Here is a 14,784-nt window from a genome sequence, read left to right as displayed (position 1 = left end):
GAGGGAGGGAGAGAGGGAGGGAGGGAGGGAGGGAGGGAGGGAGGGAGGGAGGGAGGGAGGGGAGAAATTAATTTATAGATGTGGTGTGCTTCCTCTTCTGTTGGTCATCAAAGTGCATTCCTTCTGGGCAGAGTTCTTAGGGCAGAGACACAGCAGTTTCCAGTGAGATGCACAGTGCACTTTTAGTTTGGGAGATCTGTCTTACTTTTAATCTCCATGATGCAGTATGGACTTCATTTGGATGCCCTGAGCCCCCTGGCTCTGAGGGCCTGGATTTTATTGTTGTGGATATGTACTGAGGCAACACGCTGGACCCACAAAGAGACTTTTGTTGTAGCTGTGGAGATTAGACCAGCATCTATGCCCCACCAACAGCCACTGAATCCCTTTGATGGGCACCTTTCCCAGTGGTATCGTGCTTTGCCCAGCAGGCTTAAGTCTCATTAAAAATTCTCCTCAAATGTTAAAATAATCTCTTGCCTACAGCAAGCCTACTTCACCAAGTATATCGGAGTATATTTTCAAACTTAAGCATCTTCTTGCTGGCTAACTAATCTCAAAATCTAGTTTGCCTATTCAAACAGATGGTTTGCTCTATTACCTATGCAGCATATTGTACTAATTTTATGTGGGCCTCCAAAGACTGCACATCTACCCCCTGGGGCCTCTAATCTTTGGCCCCAGTTTGCAAACTGATCCTTTGGCACATCTGTTCGGCACTTGAGCCATGCTGAGCAGGCAAGGCTTTGCCAGTCACAGTGGCCAGTGCGTCAATGTCATGCCGCCTCTGCACTGCTGCCCTGCCCCAACTTATTAGCGCTCTCTGTGGTGCATCTCCTGTAGACAGGAGAATAAATCCAGTGCCAGCCTTCGGAGAGATCCCAGTCAACCACCAAAAATGTGGGTCATTTTAATCTCCAGAACAGGGCTTTAGAATCCGTGTATGAAGGGCTCTGTGAGGTTCTTGGTCCTGGGGCCACAGACAGCAACCATCAGCATTCAACTTGAAATGAGACCCAAGGCAGAGCCTGCTACAGCCTTGGGGAATGTCTGTGTCTGTGGGGGGAGGGGGATGGAGGGGAATGGAGAGAGCTAAAAGCCAGAAATTCATTAGCGATCACTAGAGCATTTGAGTCAAGAACTCTTGAGAGCTGGGGCTATTTCAGTGATGGGTACAATGGCAGTGGGCTGTGAAGCAGGGAACAGAGCCATGGGTTGACTGAGAGGTGCCAGTTACAAATGGCTGATTAGTTGTGAATCTGAATAGAGAAACCAGTCAGGAGCGTGGCTTTTCTTGGACCCTGAGCTAAAGTGCAGTGGGCAGCTTCTCGTCCCTGGAATCAGTATGGAGGGGAGGGAGATAAGGACAAAGTGACATGCTCAGGAGGCCATCCAGACAGGCACACCATCTACCCCCTGCCAAAAAGCTATGCCACCTAGGGAATAGTTGGTCCAGCAGCCTTGGCTCCTGGGTCCAGGTGTCAGTCGTAGCTGCTGATTAATTCTTGCCCATCAGTTGTGGTGTTTGTGCATGCATGTTCATGTGTTTGTTTAAACCCCGTGTTCTTCCTCCCCCACGGAGCAAGGAGCACTCACTTGCCTGCCTCGTCAGCAGTCTTAATTAGCTGTCTGAGCACAGATGCCTTGTTTTGATCAAGAAAATGAGCAACACCGTGGAAAGCTTCCACGTGGAGAGAAGGGGTTGAAAAGCGAACTTATCCATGTATAAAAACTGATATGGATTGTAAGTTGTATTCTAAAACAAAGGCATTTCCATCTAAACTGTGCCTTTTCTCTGTCTAACACCTATACTTTCAAAGTTGCTGAGGCCTGGCGTTTGCTATGCGAGGCTGATGTGACTGTGTGCTGGGCTGTGGGAAGAATGGCAGGGTGTGAGTGTTCGAATCCCAGGAGGTGAAGGCAAGAGCCAAAAATGATAGCAGCATCACACGCCATGTCCAGCCAGCCGATAGGCGCAGGCACAGGTACAGTCGCTGTGCATCCTCACCACAACAGCAAGCACATCCAGGTGTGCGCAGCCCATCCTCCCACAAGCTGTGCTTATATCTGTTCACTTCCACACCATGGAAAGATCACTTTCTAGCCTCTAAACTCAGCTTTCTCTTCCAGGCAGTATCATGTCACAGATATGAGCATGTTCTGTTCCCTTAACTAGATGTGACCACATTTAGAGCCAAAACGGTGTGGAGATAACCCACTTAAACTCCAAGCTTCCGTGGAAGCAAGCAGCCAGTGGGCAGAAGTGCCTGCTGTTCTTAGTACCTGGTATCAGCCATAGGCTAGGAGATAGGAAGGGCATTCAGTCTAGAGTCTATGTCCTATTAGCTGTCTTGACAAAGTCAATTTCCATAGCGATAAGACATGCAGAAGGGTCATTTCCTGTATTTTCTGGGTCCTAGCTACATGGAAATGCCCCTGCTTGTCTGCTGTGATTGTTTAAACCACGAGCCCTCATAGGGACAACACACTGCTGGCTTAGACACTCTGAGTCTGACTGTGACAGCAGCTATCCGCTTAGCGCTGCACCGTGTCTGTAGTAATGGTCAGAACAACAGAAAGCATGTGTACTTTCTTTGCTCAGAAAACATGTGGTCTATTTCTTCCCAGAAAATTAGGCATTTTTTATATAGTGGCTCCCTTTCCTTGGAGATGAGGCCACCTATAGCAACTCAAGCTTGGCTTTGCTTGGTTGCTTTTGAGAGTGGGAATGTTAATCCATGCATCTTCTTGTGGTCTAACATGTTATTCCACAGTCCCCCAGACAGGCCTAGTGATCTCTGCACTGACACCAGGGCCTTAGAAATCCCCCTGACAGCACTGACTTTGACCAGAGTCCACCTAGGCTATAGATTCAACACCTGCACAAACAGTTGCCCCCCACTTGACACAGCAACTGTAAGGACCAAAGTGGTCTTGGTTATAAGATGCGTCATATCTTTCCAAAAAGTGATCTGAAAATCCAAGCTCCCCTGGTTAAGGGAGAACAGTTTTGCTCCTGAATGTAGCCTATGAAACTCTTGTGTTCTCACATCTCTGCTCTGAAAGGGCCTCTCCATCTCTTCAGAAATAAAATCATAGTGCTGGCAAGCAGGGTCACCACAGCAGGAAGCAGACTCCTTCAGCATCAGAAAGGTTAGCGAGAAGAGAAAGCTGTGTTGGACACCATGCCACCGGCCCCACCTCTGTGGGCGTGTCTAGACCACTGCAGAAAGTGGTTCACCATGAGGCCCAAGCTTAGCCTGGGAAGGAAAGTGGGGGCTTGGTAAATTTGAATCCCAGCTCTTCAAGTACCATCTGAGTGACCATAGATAAGTTTCCCAACCTCTCAGAATCTTGTTCATCTCTACATGCTGTTTCTCTAAGGTTCAGGTGAGATCTTGTCTGCCCTCCTACATAGTAGCTGCTACTTCTGTGCCTTCGCTTGGCAGTGCTTTAAGATGTTCTTGTGTTCTGTTTTAGTGCCTCTGCACTGTGAGCAGATACTAAACATGGCAATAGTATCTGCTTCACTGCTTGTCAGTGAACAAACCTCAGAGTTGGCCACAGAGGGGTACAGGGTAGTCACATGCTTTCTGTAAAACATTGTCTTGCAGGGATCGATGGAGTCCAGAGTCCACCCTCCATCTTTAGTCCCTCTATATCCTTCCCTGTCACTCCGTGCCCTTGGTATTGGGTGATAGCCATACACTAAAGGGACTGAGGTAGAAGGATACTGGGTTTGAGGCCATCCTGTGCCACACAGGGAGACTTGTCTCCAAAGTAAGCACATGTATCCTTACATTCACACATACCTGGATCAGCCTGCCATGTGGTCTCCTGCCTCCAGCCTTGTTTTGTAGCCATGGTGGTCTCTTCTCACCTCATCCTGGGTGCTACTGGCTAGGCCAAGCCTTATCTTTACCTTGTCTCTGTGGGACAGGAACTTGGGTCTTCTTCCTCTATCTGCCTCCATTTCCAGTGGCCCTGCCCCAGCATACAGGACAATGCAGCTGCCCCAACTTCACGCTCAAGTGTTGCCTCCTGTTCAGACCCTCTGTGGATGTTGTTCTGGTGTCCCAAGCCCCCGTATCCTCCCTGAGCCAGGGGATGGTCGTCCACACCACACACGGACGAGCTGCTGCTGTTCCCTGAGGCAACCGTCATCTGTTCCTCTGAGACAGCTCCATCCCTGGATGTTTTCACCTGAGCTGCTGGACGTGAGAGCTCCACCAGGGCCTTATCTCATGCAGATGTTTGCCTGGTGTTCAACATTCTCACCTGAGGACTCAGCCCAGCGCCTCCTTTCTCCATCTTTACTGCCCAGCCTCTCCCCGTGCCCCTGAAAGAAGGGTCTTGCCGTGGAAATTCCACAGAGGAAATGGCGTTTGTGTCTGGGCATTCCCTCCTCTGTGGTGATGCCCAACAGCTGTCTGCCATCTTTCAAAAATGGCAGTTAAGTCACCCCTCCGATGCTGCCTTTTGGGGATATGTGATCCCCATTTCTGAGCTCTCCGTCATCCCCTGTGTCAGACCCTTTGCTCATCCCTGCTACTTCTAAGCTTTTTGAGCGCAGCCCTCTCTCTCCTCATATGCTATGAACCTGTTTTCCTGGATGCCAGGTACAGCATGGCCAGCTTTAGAGGCGCCTCTGGCTTTGCCTTTCCTAAGGGTCACTGAGATGATGTCAGAGGTGTAACCCATAGGAGTCTGGCTAGAACGGAGCCAGTGAAGGGCACTTCCTACCTGCGTCCAAGGAAATAATGTTTATTATTACATTGTTATTGTTGTTGTTGATTCTCCCTTGAAATGTGTGAGGTTGGCAGATAAGACTGATTTCTGTTTGCACATGAAGTGAGATGACTCAGTTGAAGGCCTGCTCTTGCCTGAAACAAAGGCTGTTTGTCCCCATCTTTCCTACCTTTGACTTGCCCCTGGGACACAGTGTTTTTAATACAGGGGTCCGTTTCCTGTTCTTATCCTGAGCAGCTCTGGGCTTTGAGATTGCCAGGCTTGATAGAGGATCCAGGGACCTGTTTTCTGGGACCTCCTGTGGTGTTTTTCCTGAGTGGCCATCCAGACCCACCATCCTAGTCCTTCTGGTCAGTATCTCCAGGCCTTCTCCCATACTCAGGAAGGATGGTGGTCCTGAAGACGCTCTGGGGAGCGGCCTCCTCCCTTCACACATCTCTGAGCCCAACATTTACAGGGTACTTGGTTTGCACTGGATTGAAACTATTAAATGGTAGCAAGTGATGAAAAGGCCCAGTGACGGCAACACGCAGCTTTCTTAGGAGGTGTGCTAAGAAATTCCACTGATTCTGAAGACCAGGAAGACCTGAAGAGGTACTGTCTCTGTCTTCTCAGGTTCTCTCTCCATCTTCTGCTCACCGGTCCCATAGAGAAACAGTGGTTGTAGAAATCCAGACCTTCTCCCTGCATTTCTTCTCCCTGTGTTTCTTCCCTAGTAGATGCTGTTTCCCCAGCCCATTGGAAACTGATTTCTGACCAAAAGCCCGCGTGGACTACACTTAGCCTTCTATTAGACTGTGTATTTCTACAACTTCTGTTGTCAGTAGGAAATTGTGGGGGGGGGGTTTCTTGGGGTTTAAGTTTATATATGTGCATGTGTGCTCATGTGTTCTTGTGTGGCTGCCACATGACAGCTGAGAGTCCTTTATTAACTTCCACTGTGCTAAAGCAGGGTCTCTCTTGTTTTCTGCCAGCTGGCCCACAAATTTCAGGCAATTGTCCTGTCTCCACTTCCCTTCCTGTGATAGGAGTTCTGGGATTACAGATGGCATGCCGCCACATCTAGCTTTGTATGTGGGTTATAGGATGGAACTCTGGTAATCAGGCTTGAACAGTTGAGGCTGCAACTGCAGAACCAACTCCTGGGCCCAATGTGTTTTCATTCATTCAAATATAAGTATCTCCAGAGAAACCTGCTTCCCTACCAGGAGCATGGTGAGTGCTGGGATTGGCAGCTGGAGAGCTTCCGTCCTTCAGAGAGACAGGAAAAGTGATGTAACCAAACCAGTCAGTCCCAGGTGTGCTAGACACTGTGACCAAGGTAACCCAAGGAGGCAGGCTGCAGGGGCCAGTGAGCAGATACTGGGCATGAGCAGGAATTGTCTGGAAGGGGATGAAGGGAGGTGGATTTGCTGTAAACAAACCTTCCTTGCATTGCTGAAGGAAGACCAGATATTTGGTGATTTCTACAGGCCAGTGAAGTCTGCAAAGCAAGAAAGCAAAACCATTTCAGCCAATGTAACAAGCATTCATAATATCGTACAGAGAGGTTTGATGTGGTTCTTCTGGAAAGCAGACAAGTCCTCTGAGCACAGAGTGCCCTGTTCTTGTAGCTCGTGTTACTGTCAGTTCACAGACATGTTACCACACTTGCCTCACCTCCTCTAGCAGGTGACAGGCTCCATGTATTCTAGGAACATTACTTCCCCCTAAAGCTTCCCCCAAAGCATTGAAAGTACCTGTCACTGCGTTCCTGTGACTCTTCAGTTCCCTGTTCTGTGTCCTGTTTCCCGGAGAGGTTACCCTGACATGGGCCCCTTCCCACACCACCAGCTAGAGGGCATCTCCTCTGCCTGAGTACTGCACCGTGTCCTGGTTGTGTGAGCTCTGATGTGTTTCTAACCATTCGGTTCTTGCTTTGTTTCTGAAGGCTCGGCCTGACTGTTGAGAACATCATCCGTGATTGGCTTGAATGTTCCGGAATACCTAAGGTATCTGAGATAACTCTTTTAGGGACAGAGTGCAGCTTGCTGCTACACTTTCAGCCCAGGCAGTGATGCTTTTAATATGCCTATGAACGTGCTGGGCCCGGAAGCCACAGACTTGAGTACCGTGGGGTGTCAGTGAATGTGACAGTGGCCACTGCATTGTCATCCAGAGCATGCTGGGTATTTTGGGTGGAGTCTCCAAGCAACAGTTTAATACCTGCAGCGGGTTAAGCAGCTGGCTTTGGGTTCTGCCTTGGGTATAGCCAAACAGGTGGTCTGGTTAGCCACAGCTCTTACCTGACTGTGGTGGTTGTTTTCCTTCTGACCCCTGCCTTTCAGCTTCCTCTCTAGGATACGTAAGGGCCTGCATCAGGCTGCTTCTCTGTCCATTTAGTCATTGCTTTGTCTTGGGGACCCAGACTCGGTTCCCTCCACCCCTCTTTCAGGTCATGGGTAGAAAGAATCTTTACCTACCCTGTGGGAACACCTAACTTAGAGCAGAAGGGGCTACTTATCTCCCAGGTCCATGGTTCCAGAATCTTTTGGGTAATCCCGGCTCCTCCCTAGCTAGAGTGCTGGGCTAAGGACCAGGCTTACTATTGTAGTAGGCCTTGATGACTGTGGACAGACCCCTGTGGCAGTGAAAATTTGCCCCGGTGTTCAGGCAAGCCAGCCCCTGTGGCCTGCTTATTTCTAGTTCTGTGGCTGCTTACATGAGCTTTTACTAGGGAATGTCTGAGTGTCAATGAATGTCTGTGACCCATGAAACGCAGTGGAGGGTGTTGAGTAACCTTCAAACAAGGAGAAGCCTCACCACTGGCTCACTGGAAGGCACTGCCTTCAGTTCAGAAATGGATCCTGCCTGCTCAGCTACTTGTTTGGTTCCATCTCTCTGGGAACCAAAAAAGAAATGAAAACTAAACAAAACTGGAGAGGTGAGGCCGCGTGGGGCCTGGAAGGTAGCACTTTAAAGTCAGGAATGTATTGAGAGCCTGTGACTTCCAAACAAGATGACTCACTGAGAACCAGCCTCGCCCTGCAGTGTTTCAGAGTGGGGGCGTTTCTGCCAGTCTCTGTGGAGTTTGCTTCGTGGGACTAAGCCAGGCTGTAGAAGGCTCCTAGACATTCTTGGTGTGGTTGGAAGCTTGGCCACTCCCCAGCTCCCTGTCTGGAACAGGGCCCCTGTTTGCATCTGCTAGCCAGGAGGGAAGGAGAGTCCTGCGCCCTGAGCAGTGCATGCCCAGAAGCAGGCTGCCCCAGTTGGAGTAGGATCCTGGGCTGACCCTCCTCTTAAGGGCCGCAGGGGAGGTTGCTTCTTACAAACTGTGGAAAGGAATAAGAAAGAGTGAGATTTGCCTCTGAGCTGAACCTTTTCTTCCAAAGTTCTAGTTGCGTTAGCGACAGCCTAGCATAGACAGACTTTCTACCTTGAACCAGTGAAACCTGCTGTCAACACAGCCAGGTGCAATGAGGCTCACTGACTATAGCTGATCTTTCAGGCCCACTGGCTTCTCCCCAAGTGCTCAGCTGTTGAGGAGAAACAACCACAGCAGGCAGAATCAGGCCTGATTTGGTGCCTAGGTTTGGCTGGTGAGTGATCACAGGAGCGTCTTTTCATCACCCCCTTCCCCGGCTGCCGGTGATCTACCTGCCCTCAGCCCCTTTTACACCCCTTGTATGTTTCTTTTTGTTTCCCCTGAGACCCTGTGGTGGCAGGAGCGCACAGTGAATGGGATAGCCTGTTCTTTATGCCGTCATTATGATATGAAGTTACTAGCATGCCGGCCCTGGAGTGGCAGCACAGCACAGCAGGCTCCCTGCTCTTTGTTCTCTTCGGAATTTCTGTCCCCCGGCATTTGAATTCTCTGATGACAGAGGCCCATGTTCTGTTAGGAGGTTTCCATCCCACAGGCTACAGAGGCTTTTTGTCTTCTCAGGAAGGTCTGCCTCAACCTTCCTTTACTGCTGTGCTGAATGGAAAAATCATAAAGAAAATAAGTGGACATAGCTTCAGGATCAGCAGAAGTAGGCACGAGACCCACAGAGACAAAAGAGCTGGAGCCCACCTCCTTAAAGAATACCTCAGCCCTGTAACGTTTGGTTTGGCAGAGCCTGAACTTGTCTGTGTTCTCAGTCATGTTGCCTTTTATGACAGTTTCTCTATGAAAACATTGCACATCTATTTTAGAATATAAAAAGCTTGTAAATACGTAAATTAAAATGGCCCAGAGGTGACTTTTATTTTTCTTTGCTGTGATCTTTGAGGCAGGGTCTGATGTAGTCCATGCTGGCCTTGGACTTTTGTCACAGCTGAGGCTGCCCCACCCCCCTGTCAGTATCTTCTGAGTTCTGAGGTTCCAAATGTGTACCACTGTGGCTGGCATCCAGAGAAAACACTTTGGTATACATCTTTGCAGCCATTCTTCAGAATCTATAAGTATTATTTTGTCCTCTCTCTTCCTTTTTTTGTTTGGTTTCGAGATGCAGGAGGTGGAACTCAGGGCTCTGTGCATGGTGGATATTCTCTCTGCTGTGTATAAACTAAAAACAATAAGCTCCTGTAGCAAGGCCAAGCAGAAGCAAGGTCTAACTGTGGGGTTGCTGCTGCGTCAGCCTCCTGTGAGCCTCAACGCCTGCTCTCTGTGCTGTGTAGTAGGTACCCAGCCTCTTAACAGTAAATGAGAACTTTATTCTAAGAGCTTTAGATGGCACTTTCCTTTTTCGTTTGTATAAGATAGAGAGCAAATGGCCACGCTGCTTCCTGAGAAATGGTACGAGACCAAGTTTGTCGGCTCCCCAACCCCATCTGGGAATAGTATACAGCTATCTCCTGGTGTCCGCCAGGGATTGGTTCCAGAACCCACCTGCGGATACCCAACCCTTCTGTACAGTGTCTTAGTGTGTGCCTACAGCCATCTTGAGCTCCCTGGCTGCCATGACGCCATTGCCCAGATATTTAAGGAGCACACGATATCGGTGCCGTGCATGCTTGTTTCTTCTCATGCCTGCCCTAAGACCCTCCTCGCTCATACGGTCAGGTTTCCACCTCCCCTGTGACATTTCTGTGCAGAGCACTAGCGATGGCCTCTCACCATCTAGGTTCTTTGGGTCTCCTTGGTTTAACTGCTACAGATCCTCTGAAGCCTCCTCTCATTCTAAGATTCTTCCTCGGCTTGTCAAGTCCTGAGGTCCCCGTGTAAGCAAACCCTCACTCCCATTCCCCGGAACCTGCACACAGTTCCTCAGCTGTGTTTTGCCTGTGCTAATTGGTCACGTGACAGCCAAGCCCTTTTCTTTCTGTTTGTCATCCATGTTGATTTCAAGTGAGTTTTCCCCAAACATAGTTCAAATCCGTTCTCAATGAAGCTCTCTCCATTGGCTGTGTGCTGAGGATGCTGTCTGGCCTACTGGGTGGTGCTGTCCTGTTCAGAGCTGTTTGTCCCAGCTCTAGGCAAACATGGGCAGCCATAACTGCCAGACCCCAGACATCAGTCTCTTTCACACACGCTCTTTCCTGTCTAGCCAGTCTTCTGTCTCCTGTTTTGAGTTCATCATAACTGGCTTTATGTTGTTGCTATTTGTGTGTCTCGGGCTGCCTCTTATCCTCCCTCCCAGGAAGAGGTTACATCCGATCATCCCCACATTACTTACCACGTTGACCCGACCTCCTTTCTTCTGCTGAGCCCCTTGGGTAGAGCAGTGGCTGGCAGTGCACAGCATTATTCTTGAACTCTATCTATCAGACCCACACACCTAAATTTCATTTAGTTAGTTATTGACACAAGGTCCCATTGCATAGTTGAGCTAAAGCTTGTCATGTAGCCCAGGCTGGCCTGAGACACACAGACCCTGAGGTTCTGTCAGGGTTCCTGACAAGGTTCTGCCTCCTGAGTATTGGTTTGCAGCCCTGCACCAACACTTGGCCTGAGTGGCTGAATCTTAAATCTAATCTAATTTTTCTAAATTTAAAAGCTACTAAGTCTATTATTGCTTGACACTTCTCAGGTATAATAATGACTCTACTTTTTCAACTGTAGATTTTATTAAATAAAAGTATAAACCAAGTATTTCTGATTAAAATTAATATCTAAGTTGAGATTAAATGTGCAAAACATCAGCTTAAGAAGCCCCCTACCAGTAAAGAAGAACAAGAAGAAGAGGAGGAGGAAGGAAGGAAAGAAGGAAAACAAAGTAAAACATTTCTTTAATTTTAAAAATTCTGCCACATATTGAAGTGCAGTGTTTGAGTACATGGCCTCACATGTCCTTGGTGCTTCAGGCTCTACACAGGGTCAGTCAGCTGCAGGGCAGGATATTTGAAGCCATCTCTGAACTGAACGCCTGCAGACCTCCCGGAACAGGAGTGTGCCCTCTTCAGGTTTTGAACCACTGGGACAGGTGGAAGGCAATGTGCCATTCCTGCACCACTCTATGTCTCTGGGGTTGTGTCTGCAGGAGTCATGGGCCAGTCCTTCAGATACTGTAAGATGAACTAACCTAGTAAAACTTTATCTGCTATGCCTCACTTCTAAGATGTAGCAACTGTATTGAGTGTCATGGGGCATGCCTATAATAACTGCAGCCCTAAAACAAGGAAGATCACGAGTTTCAGTCATGTGTGGACTACAGAGCAAGTCTCTGACGAAAACAATAACAAAATTACAGCTAAAAAATTAATAATTAAAACGTTTCCGTATGTGGTGTGTGTATGTGTATATGCACTTGTGTGTTGTGGGGGGGGTGCCTGTACATGCAACTACGGTGGCCAAGGGTTAACACCCAGTATCGTCTTCTATCACTCTCTGCCTGGGTTTTTTAAGACTTACTTTTGTTTGTGTATGTGCATATGAGTGTGTGTGTGCGCGTGCACGCACGTGTTCATATATGCACTGTGTCAGATCACCTAGAGCTAGAGTTACTGTCAGTATTGCATCACCAGCATGGGTGCTGGGAACTGACCTTCAGTCTTATGCAAGAGCTCACTGAACCTGGAGCTCATCCATCGTCCAGACTAGCTGCCCACCAGACTCCTGACATCTACTCTTGCCTCTGCCCCAGCACTGAGACTGCAGGTGCTTGCCTCCATCCCTCCTCACTGCCGCAGCTGAGATGCTTAACTGCTGTGTGTGTTGTTGAGTGGAACTGTTCTCATGGCCTCTGTGTGTGTGGTGTTGAGCAGAACTGTTCTGCAGCTGTTAGTTGGGTTAACATGTGAATCATCATACCTTAAAGTCATCCACAGAGTAGACCTAAGTGAATCTATCTCAAGTTTATAAAGTCTGTGAGTCAAAGAAGATAAGAAATCCAGGCCTCTGTTGCTTATCCACAAGTAAAGAGTTGGTCTGCAAAGTTCAAGCAGGCCTCTCAAAGACAGGAATGACTTCTCACCTTGTTTCTGCTCTCGATTTCCACGGCTCGTCATCTTGTTCCCAGAGGTCTGAACAAGTCCTCACACTAATTTAAGAGAACCTCGGCTCCATCTGCACCTACCCCTTCTCAGAACTACACACCCAGCAGTAGCGTCAGAACCAGCAGAAGCGAGGGCAGCGTAGAGGACAGTGAGGCACTGTCGAGCAGGCTGCATCGTAAGTCCCGTAAAGGGCAGAGATCCACCTCAATTCCCACACTGCCTGAGTTCAGAACCGTGAACAGAAGGTTATTTTGCCATCTTGGGGAAGTGCTACTTCTTTTCCAAATAAATGTCTGGAAATTGCCAGAGGTCACACAAGCCAACAATGGAAGACGGGAGCCCTTCAGGGGGTATAGGGGAGTCACAGGACTAAGGAAAGGTGGTCGGGTCTACTGCAGAGGCTTGTGTTCTCAGAGCCAAGGATGGGCTTTCTGGGTAGAGAATGCAGCTTGGAAGCGTTCTGTTGCATGCTCATATAATGTTTTCTGGATAATAATAGAGGCTATTAGAATACTTAATCCCAGGGCCTAATGGTGGCTTCAGGCCAGTGAGAGGCCCTGTACCAAAGGAGGGGAGCGGTCTTCATGAGGATGACCTCAGGCCTCCATCCACCACAGACGTGTATATGCACATACATGCACCCGTACCTGCATGTATAATTGCATACACAGTAAGAGTGAATAAGGAGCCTTGTAAAGCAAGCCAGCTGATGTAAATGCCCATTTTATAGTGCCCAGATCCCGGCAAGGATAGGAGAGGGCCCCAGAGAATCTGATAGTGGAACTAAGAGCAAAAGTCTGTGTCTCTTAGGATCGCAGATTGAGCGCTATGCCATCTGTGTTGGTGGACATGTGCTGGTCAGGCCCACATCCAAGGCTTCATGTGTACTGGTCACGTGCCTCACCCTTGAGCTGCTATTTTTAGCAACTGAGCATGTATTTTTAAAGCGAGCTAATAGGATGTGTGTGTGATTCATGTGAGAGAGGCTTTCTCTGTTAAAGAACATTAGAGAACTTTTTCCTTGAAGAAAAAAAAAGTGAAAATTCTAAACTAGGCCAAATCAATGCAGATACATTCAGACATGTGGCACCAGTGGAAAGAAATCAAGTATTTGTTTAGTAAACTAAAATAAATCTTTTGTGCCTTTTGAGGCAGAAGAAAAAGGAAGCCAGGGTAATAGGCTTCGGAAAGGTGGAGAACAAGGCAGGGTAACGCTTTCCTGTGATCCCAACGGGGGCAGAGGCAGACTAGGGCTAGAGCCAGATCCTACCTCAAACAAGAAGAGAGAGATGGAGTTGGTGGTGAGTGGTTCAAGTGATTTATTAGAGAGGCTGAGTCCCTGCTAGAAAAATGGTCCCTGATGGCTTGCGTCAGAGACCACTGGTCATCAGGACCGCTCAGGAGACAAGTTAAAGCTCAGCCCGTTCCCACTCATTCACAAGCCAGCAAGCTTGTTGTGTAAGCTAGCGTGTGATGGCGCTCACATGATGCCCCTCCAAGTCTAGCATGCTGCTCACAACAAGCAAGACAACCCTGTAGGGTTTCTCTGTAAGGAGGCTTCGTTGAGAGAGCTCTTTAGAGAGGAACGTGGGATGAAGAGAGCAGCTGAGAGAGTAAGTCTGTCACGGGAGCCCCCCAGTGCTTTGTAAAAGCCGCCCCAGCCCCTCTGGTTAGCTTGTCCTCTTCATCCCTGTTCCTCAGAAGCATGATGTCCTTCCTGAGTTCGACGAGCAGGCCAGTGAGCTCAGGCCTTGGTGCTGCCCCACGTTACCTGGCCTCATCGCACCTCTTGATGGAAAATCAGCATCCGGGAGTTTGAGGCAGTGGCTCCCGGCGGGGCCTTCCTCAGTATCCAGGGCATCTTGTTCCATCTCCTGCCACTGGAGTATTCTGCTTCTAGAGAACAGAACCATTCTTCCTTCTCCATTGTGAAGAACCATTATATGGTACCAGATAGGTTTGATGTTTGCATGGTGCGTTTGTTGGGCACACCTCCTCTACTTTATCTTTTCTAGTTGGCACAACTTTCTGTCCACCTTAGAATTGCCAAGTAGGGACCTGTCCTGGAGAGCCATGCCTACTTTCCTCGCCATGGTAAGATGAGCCCCATGAGAAGTGCCCTTGCAGGTCTAGTTAATGGCACAGCCAAGGCCCAGACTATGGTCTTTTGTAATTTTTAGTGGTGTTTTTAACCTAACAACTCAGCATGGCTCCATCTTTGCTTTTGGTGCACCTAGGCACACAGCAGAGGGCCGTGAGCCATGGTGTTTGCTTCTTCTCACCCTGCAGGCTTCTCCAGATAACATGACGGACATGCAGAACTCTTCTCTTAGCTGTCTGTAAAGGCCAGCCCTATGTGTGGACTGGAGCTTAGCATGGGAAATGCGGACTTTTAGTGTCCCAAGAGCTCATTGTTTCTGGTATGAGTGGCTGCAGATTAGCTTGCTTTGGCATCTTCCCTTGGAGTAGAAACCAGATTAGATGGCAAATATCAAACCATCAAAATGAACAAGTGAGAAGAGGCAAATGATCATCAAAAAAAAAAAAATCTTTCCGTATCAGCTACAGTACTGAAGGGAAGTTATCCGCATCTCTTGACTTTCAGTGCTGAGTTCTCAGTCAGGTCCTCGGCTCCTG

At 48.6% G+C, this 14,784-nt stretch overlaps 1 protein-coding gene across 7 annotated transcripts in view; it reads left to right on the top strand.

The window, feature by feature from the left end:
• Aopep (aminopeptidase O (putative)) overlaps positions 1–14,784 on the top strand; it is a 267,788-nt gene that overhangs the window by 173,663 nt on the left and 79,341 nt on the right. For all 7 annotated transcript variants that reach the window (XR_012910341.1, XR_012910343.1, XR_012910342.1 and 4 more), the window contains one exon: positions 6,680–6,740. Coding sequence is in view for 2 of the 7 variants with exons in the window: in XM_075969380.1 (XP_075825495.1) it covers positions 6,680–6,740 (61 nt within the window). In the remaining 5 variants the exon portion in view is untranslated. The remainder of the gene's footprint in view (positions 1–6,679; positions 6,741–14,784) is intronic.

The sequence above is a fragment of the Microtus pennsylvanicus genome, chromosome 4 (assembly GCF_037038515.1).
Source record: "Microtus pennsylvanicus isolate mMicPen1 chromosome 4, mMicPen1.hap1, whole genome shotgun sequence".
In the NCBI taxonomy this organism is placed as follows: Eukaryota; Metazoa; Chordata; class Mammalia; order Rodentia; family Cricetidae; genus Microtus; species Microtus pennsylvanicus.
This window is presented reverse-complemented; position numbering and strand designations above follow the sequence as displayed.